Here is an 8,984-nt window from a genome sequence, read left to right on the forward strand (position 1 = left end):
AACTGGCAGGGAAGTCAGTAGAATAGATGATGGAATATGTGACAACAATATGCAAGGAAGCTGAGGAGAAGTTTGTACCCAAGGGTAACACGAATAATGAAAAGGCAGAATGAGCCTGTAGTTCAACCAAATGTGCAGGGAGGCCAAACCCAGGTGTGCTAAGGAATGGAAGAAGTATAGAAATCAAAGGTCCCAGGAGAATAAGGAGACCAGTCGTAGAGCCAGAAATGAATATGCTCAGGTAAGATGGGAGGCCCAAAGGCAATACGAGAATGACATAGCAGCGAAAGCCAAATCTGACCCAAAACCACACAGCCAAATCAGGAGGAAAACAACAGTCAAGGACCAGATAATCAGGTTGAGGAAGGAAGGAGAGGAGGTCACATAAAACGACCGCAAAGTATGTGAGGAGCTCAACGTGAGATTCAAAGAAGTGTTCACAGAGGAGACAGAAGGGCCTTCAGGAAGGCAGAGAGGTGGGGTACACCATCAAGTGTTGGACACAATACATACAACCGAGGAAGAAGTGAAGAGGCTGTTAAGCGAGCTAGTTACCTCAAAGGCGACAGGGCTGGATAACATCTCTCCATGGGTCCTGAGAGAGGGAGCAGAGGCACTTCGTGTACTACTAACAACTATCTTCAACAAATCTATCGAAACAGGACTACTACCGTTAGTATGGAAGACAGCAAATGTAGTCCCAATTTTTAAAAAAGGAGACAGACACGAAGCATTAAACTGCAGACCAGTGTCACTGACGTGTATAATATGCAAGGTCATGGAGAAAATTATCTGGAGAAGAGTGGTGGAGCACCTAGAAAGAAATTAAATTATCAACGACAGGCAGCACGGTTTCAGGGACGGGAAATCTTGTGTCACAATCCTACTGGAGTTCTATGACAGGGTGATGGCAGTAAGACAAGAGAGAGATGGGTGGGTAGATTGCATTTTCTTGGACTGTAAGAAGGCGTTTGACACAGTTCCACAAAAGAGATTAGTGCGGAAGCTGGAGGACCAGGCAGGGATAACAGGGAAGACACTACAGTGGATCAGGGAATACTTTTCAGGAAGACAATAGAGAATCATGGTGTGTGGTGAGGTGTCAGAGTGGGCGCCTGTAACGAGTGGGGTACCACAGGGATCAGTCCTAGGACCAGTGCTGTTTCTGGTATTTGTGAACGACATGATGGAAGGAATAGACTCCGAAGTGTCCCTGTTGGCAGATGATGAGAAATTAATGAGAAGAATTCAATCGGACGAGGACAGGCAGAACTACAGAGGGATCTGGAGAGACTGCAGACCTGGTCCAGCAACTGGCTCCTGGAGTTCAACCCCACCAAGTGCAAAGTTATGAAGATTGGATAAGGGCAAAGAAGGCCACAGATGGAGTACAGTCTATGGGGCCAGAGCCTACAAACCTCACTCAAGGAAAAGGATCTAGGTGTGCGTATAACACCGAGCACATCTCCAGAGGTGCACATCAACCAAATAACTGCTGCAGCATATGGGCGCCTAGCAAACCTAAGAACAGAATTCTTCAGGACCCTGTACACTGTGTATGTTAGGCCCATATTGGAATATGCAGCGCCAGTTTGGAATCCACACCTAGCCAAGCTTGTAAGGAAACTAGAGAAAGCGCAAAGGCTTGCAACAAGACTAGTCGCGGAGCTAAGGGGTATGTCCTACGAGGAGAGGTTAAATAAAATCGACCTGACGACACTCAAAGACAGGAGAGATAGGGGATGTATGATATCGACTTATATAATACTGAGAGGTATAGACAAGGTGGACAGAGACAGGATATTCCAGAGATGGGAAACAGCAACAAGGGGACACAGTTGGAAGTTGAAGACCCAGATGAACCACAGGGATGTTAGGAAGTATTTCTTCAGTCACAGATTTGTCAGGAAGCCTGGGTAGTGATGTAGTGGAGGTAGGATCCATACATAGCTTTAAGAAGAGGTATGATAAAGCTCACGGAGCGAGAAGAATGACTGGGTAGTGGCCAGCTGAAGAGGCGGGGCCAGGAGCTGTGAATCGAGCCCCACAACCACAACTAGGTGAGTACACACACACACACACGCACACACACACACACACACACACACACACACACACACACACACACACACACACACACACACACACACACACACACACAGTAACAAGGGGACACAGTTGGAAGCTAAAGACACAGATGAATCACAGGGATGTTAGGAAGTATTTCTTCAGCCACAGAGTAGTCAGTAAGTGGAATAGTTTGGGAAGCGATGTAGTGGAGGCAGGATCCATACATAGCTTTAAGCAAAGGTATGATAAAGCTCACGGCTCGGGGAGAGTGACCTAGTAGCGATCAGTGAAGAGGCGGGGCCAGGAGCTCGGACTCGACCCCCGCAACCTCAACTAGGTGAGTACAACTAGGTGAGTACACACACACACACACACACAAGGATGTTCCAGAGACTGGACACAGTAACAAGGGGACACAGTTGGAAGTTGAAGACATAGATGAATCAAAGGGATGTTAGGAAGTATTTCTTCAGCCACAGAGTAGTCAGGAAGTGGAATAGTTTGGGAAGCGATGTAGAGTCAGGATCCATACATAGCTTTAAGCAGAGGTACGATAAAGCTCATGGTTCAGGGAGAGTGACCTAGTAGCGACCAGTGAAGAGGCGGGGCCAGGAGCTTGGACTCGACCCCTGCAACCTCAACTAGGTGAGTACACACACACACACAGTTCTAGGACCAGTGCTATTTTTGATATATGCGAACGACATGATGGAAGGAATCGACTCTGAAGTGTCCCTATTCGCAGATGATGTGAAGCTGATGAGAAGAATTAAATCGGATGAGGATGAGGCAGGACTGCAAAGAGACCTGGACAGGCTGGACATGTGGTCCAGAAACTGGCTTATCGAATTCAACCCTACCAAATGCAAAGTCATGAAGATTGGGGAGGGGCAAAGAAGACCGCAGACAGAGTATAGGCTAGGTGGACAAATACTACAGACCTCACTCAGGGAGAAAGACCTTGGGGTGACCATAGCACCGAGCACGTCACCGGAGGCACACATCAACCAAATAACTGCTGCAGCATACGGGCGCCTTGCAAACCTGAGAATAGCGTTCCGATACCTTAATAAGGAATCGTTCAAGACACTGTACACTGTGTATGTTAGGCCCATACTGGAGTATGCAGCACCAGTCTGGAACCCACACCTGGTCAAGCACGTCAAGAAGTTAGAGAAAGTACAAAGGTTTGCAACAAGGATAGTCCCAGAGCTCAGGGGAATGTCGTACGAGGAAAGGTTGAGGGAAATCGGACTGACGACACTGGAGGACAGAAGGGTCAGGGGAGACATGATAACGACATACAAGATACTGCGGGGAATAGACAAGGTGGACAGAGATAGGATGTTCCAGAGAGGGGACACAGAAACAAGGGGTCACAACTGGAAGCTGAAGACTCAGACGAGTCACAGGGACGTTAGGAAGTATTTCTTCTGTCATAGAGTCGTCAGAAAGTGGAATAGCCTAGCAAGTGAAGTAGTGGAGGCAGGAACCATACATAGTTTTAAGAAGAGGTATGACAAAGCTCAGGAAGCAGAGAGGGAGAGGACCTATTAGCGATCAGTGAAGAGGCGGGGCCAGGAGCTGAGTCTCGACCCCTGCAACCACAATTAGGTGAGTACAATTAGGTGAGTACACACATACACACACACACACACACACACACACACACACACACACACACACACACACACACACACACACACACACACACACACACACACACACACACGCACGCACACACACACACACTCACATACACACATACACACACACACACACACACACACAAACACACACACACACAAACACAGGGATGTTAGGAAGTATTTCTTCAGCCACAGAGTAGTCAGTAAGTGGAATAGTTTGGGAAGCGATGTAGTGGAGGCAGGATCCATACATAACTTTAAGCAGAGGTATGATAAAGCTCACGGTTCAGTAGGTCGGACTCGACCCCTGCAACCTCAACTAGGTGACTACAACTAGGTGAGTACACACACACACACACACACACACACACACACACACACACACACACACACACACACACACACACAGACACACACACACACACGCACACAAACACACACACACACACACACACACACACACACACACACACACACACACACACACACACACACACACACACACACACGTGGTAATGTTTTATTAACAGGAAGCATAGTCAGTGTATTTTTCCAGAATCGTCTGTAACATACCACTGTGGATAAAATACTTTGCCATATCTTGAGCATTTCTGAGTAAGTTGTCTCTGAATTCATTAATTTTAACCAACACAGTTAAGGTAAGAACAGACGTCTTCTTCGAGGGGCCCGGCCGAGATTTGGCAGACGATAACTCGACACCTTCACCAGCCTTGGAAGGCTGCAGCCAGTTCCTCACTGAACGTTCACACACACTAACATTCTCCACTATTTCTTTCGTCTGGTGCCCAGCTTTGTGAAGCCCTTTGAGTTGAGCTATATTTTCAGAGGTATTAAAGAGTTCTTTTTACCCATAATCAAAGATGTATAGCCTCAAAACCAAAGTTAACATTTCACAAAAGATGGGACAGATGAGAGACAAAAGTGCAACACTTCCTCTCACACGGCAGCCACGTGAGCAATGAGAAGTCACTGTGAGGTGTGGCGGAAGGCCGTGACGTCATGCTAATGGCTGCTACCCAGCAGAATGCGCTGACGAGAAAAGACCTCCCTGTATGGTAGGCCTTTGATTTTCATCACAGCATTATGCCTGGGAGCTCACCCGGCATAATGCCGTGACGAGCACTGTATACGTAAGGAAACGAGCCAAATGTTTCCACCCTTGCCGGGAATCGAACCAGGGACACCCAGCTTGTGAAGCGAGAGCGTTGCCTACCAGGCCACGGGCCACCCTACACAGATGGAAACGTTGGGCATGTTTCGTTAAACCTGCTGCCCCGGCTCACCAAGCAGTAAGCAGGTAACTGGGTGTCAATCGACTGTTGTGGGTCACATCCTGAGGGAACAAGACTAAAGGACCACAATGGAAATAAGACTGACAGTCAGTCCTCGATGACGCACTGACTTTCTTGTGTTATCCTTCGTGACTAACCCTCCAACGGGTTGAAAATCCTAACAAATCTTATCAAATTTTAACCAAGCAACCATCACAGTATCTGGTAAAGACTCAAAGGATATTACGAAAGTGTTATCAACGGAACTACATCATGCAGAACAATGCTTAGTATACACCAAATTATCTCTGCTATCTATTCCGACAGAACAAGATATTGGCAAGTCTTCTAAGCAAGTTTTTTTTTTTAATTATCAACTACCTTTAATAACTCTAATAGGCGCACCTCCGTGTCTTCATTAACACTGGTATGTAGCAGTACTTTAAAATACTTAAGTAAAATATCTCTTATTTACTTATTTAACAGTTTTCTTCTATCTCCATTGTAGACCCTTTGAAATATCTAGGAATAATTCACAAATAACTCGCACGTAGTACATTAAATCTTATGACGATGTTTCGGTCCGACTTGGACTAAGTCGGACCAAAACGTCGTCACAAGTCTCATACTCTTGTTTGCGGATTATTTGCGTATGGTTCCAGTCGCTGTATCGTACCTGTTTATTTTTTATATCCAGAAATATCTTTTGACCCGTGCATATAAGGTGAATTAAAAATTAATAATAATAATAAAGATAAGCAAACTCCAGATTGAAGAAAGAAAAAAAAAATGTTCTAGAGAGTTAACAGCCCAGATAACATAATAAAGCCAAGTCATCAGACTGTATAAACAGTCACCATGCCTACCAGCTCTGGAAAGCATAGGACCTAATGTTATATTTTAAGAAAAATGTACAAAACGTGTTTTATTTACGAGGAGGAAACTGAGGGTTGAACTTCTGGCCGAATGGACGTAAAGCGAGTGTGGTACCACTGTACCACAGGTATTATGCGGTACGCGTCGTGAATGATTTACTTATAAACTCACCTTCTTGTCTGTACGTACCTACATAAAGTTCCACTTTAGAAAGACGACTAAGATAAAAGTGTAAAATCATTTTTACAGAATGTGCAAGCGCAACTCCGACAGGTTTGGGTAAGTAAACACGACCTGCGTAACTAGGTTTTCAATGGTGAAACGTTTCCCTCGGAGAAGAGTTTATCAAATTATGAAATATCCTATGAAATCAGAAACGCCTACCCTGAGCGCTTATGAAGTATTTGTACGTCATAAATTTATCGCTCCTTGCACATGCGCACGATGAGTCGCATACTGACGTCACCCACTGCAGACCACCTCAGTCAGTGCCATGCTGGCCTTTGCCCAAGAGCTCACTAAGGCACTTATTTTGAGGACATACTCGTACCGCCACTCTAGTGAGAGAAGCACATTAAACTTCTCATTAAATCCAAAGTAAAGTTTTTGACATTCGCGAAGCCTAACTTAGTTACAACAGAAGAAAGCTTCAGTGATGCACAGGTCCAAAAATAACCCGCGAGGGACGGCCGCCGGAGGATCAATGTATGGACACGGGCGCCAGTGTTTCACCTATGACGACAAGGGCCATTGTCAAAGTAGCCAGCCGCATCCGTTGCCACCTGAACCTGTGAGGGACCGACGCAACAGAACAAACAACTCGGGTTCAGGTCATCCCTCGTATAGTCGAAGATCCCCCCTGTACGGCCATGAGCCTCAGTGTTACAACATAGATAACAAGTGCCATTGCGCCAGCAGCCAGCCATTTCGACTGCCGCCAGAGACTCCTATTAATTTACACATGCCTCTAGAGCCTCCACTCACCATTCGGATGACACCAGAACAAATCTGGGGACAATACAGCAGTCTGCAGCAACAGAATAACCAGGAGCAGGAACAAGTAGGCAACAACGGTAGTTCAGCTTGTATCATACCTCCATTAGTTGGTGCTGATGATAAACCTCCTTCTTACGACTCTCTCTTTCCCATCGTACAAGAAGAATTAATGGACAGAAAAGACAAAGTTTGAGAAAACAAATGTCAGTGAAAAAGTAAAAACTACTCAAAAGTTATTTTTTTATTTTCATTAATTTCATGTGATATGCGTTTTTTTATGTGCATCCAGGATGGGTTAATTTGTAGCAAAGACATTATGCGCTCAGGATAATTTGGTCTGCAACGATGTTTATGTGTGTGGAGACTAGACTCGTCTGCAGCAATGTTTATGTGTGTGTGTGTAGGGTAAGTTCAATTTGCAACGACGTTTGTATGCAAGGTAAGGTCTGCAGCAGCAGTGCATGTGTGTGTTCAGGACAGATTCATCTGAAGCAGTATTAATGCACGTGCTGGGAAGGCTAGTCTTCACCGATGTTTACATATGTTCAGGCTAGGTTGACCTGCAACAACATTCACTGTGACACCATTTGCTCCGAAGGAAATCTTGCTGGTGGATTATCTCTGTACAGGGAAAACATGAGCTGAAGAAACGGCTAACAACATCTACGCATGAATATATTTATCATCTTAAATCACAGCTAACCCACTGATTAGAATCAATGTTAACGACGTTTTGCTCCGTCGTGGACCATTATCATCTAGAAAATATTACATGACTGACCGAAGTGTCTAGTTTTATCTCCCGTTGGTGAGCTGCTTGACAATAATAATAATAATAATAATAATAATAATAATAATAATAATAATAATAATAATAATAATAATAATAATAATAATAATAATAATAATAATAATAAGAATAAGAATAAGAATAAAACTATTTCCAAAGATACATGGATTTTACAAAATTGAATGACATTTTATACGACAGGATACATGGAAAAGCCCTTGGTTAGGCAGAGCATTTCGGGCAAGCTGAAACGTAACATAAGATTAATAGAACATAATGAACATTTTACATACATGTATGCAAAAACATTACGTGATATTTAATGCAATAATTTCAAAGCTAGATGTAGTGACAAAGAATGTTGCAAAGTTTCGGTTCATAAGTTTTGCTGTTTCGCATCTTTGACTCTTCAATGTAGAGTCAAATACGAGGTATATCACAAAAGGATACAATGCAATTGTTTGAGCATGTGGAAAAAACTGCAGTAAGAAGGAATTGCCTTTATATTTAGTAGATAGGGATAAGGGCATTGTGTGTTGTCATTGTGATTGTTATGAGAGATGCCTTTTGTTGGGCTAAGATTGGTTTGAGGTGAGTTCTGAACTGGATCCCTATGCACAGACTCCATATGTGATGTATGGGTAGATGAGGGGGAATTTGTAAGGCGATAGGAGGACCATAATGGCGAATGTTGGAGAGTATCTTTACCCTCTTAAATACTTTTGTTCTTAAGAGTTAGATATCGGTAATAAATTTCAGTTTGTTATCTACTGTTAGGCCTAGGAATCTTCCCCCTCTTTTGTGTCATATGAGTACCATTTATTCTTGTATCTAATGATGGGCATGTATATTCCGAAAAGATATATAGAATGACTTTTCAATAAAGGGGTGAGTTTGATAGAAACCCTCCATGTGTGGACCTTTCATCAAGTTCATTATAAGCTATGGTGTCCGAGCGAAGTCCGAGCCCGAAATTAAAAAAAAAAAGAAAAATAGTTTCTACGTGAACAGAGTACAGGTTTTATGTGCTGGGTGGCGCTAGGTAGGTCGTTGATATACGCCTAGCAGAAGTTCCCAACGTTTTCACCACCAAGGACCCCTTTTATTTAAAATAATTTCCCACGGACTCAAGGCTTTTGTAAGGTCTGTCTACTCAACAAGACGATTTTATTAACTAAGAACAAACTCGTTTTCCCAGTTTCATCCCTCAGTTCAAAGACATACGTAATTGAGTATGCTATTAAATAAATGGCAGTATTAAAAAAAAACTGGAAACGGCTTTGAAATTTTTTAAGTTTATGTTCATCAGCT

General features: G+C 43.7%; 1 protein-coding gene across 1 annotated transcript in view; it reads left to right on the forward strand.

Annotated features, from left to right (window-relative positions):
* Window positions 1-7,076, forward strand: part of LOC128689867 (probable glutamate receptor) — a 28,062-nt gene extending 20,986 nt beyond the window's left edge. Inside the window, exon 10 of the mRNA XM_070087692.1 lies at window positions 6,519-7,076. Within this exon, the coding sequence (XP_069943793.1) occupies window positions 6,519-7,076 (558 nt within the window). The remainder of the gene's footprint in view (window positions 1-6,518) is intronic.
* The last annotated feature ends 1,908 nt before the right edge of the window (window positions 7,077-8,984 follow it).

This window comes from Cherax quadricarinatus, chromosome 22 (genome assembly GCF_038502225.1).
Source record: "Cherax quadricarinatus isolate ZL_2023a chromosome 22, ASM3850222v1, whole genome shotgun sequence".
NCBI lineage: Eukaryota > Metazoa > Arthropoda > Malacostraca > Decapoda > Parastacidae > Cherax > Cherax quadricarinatus.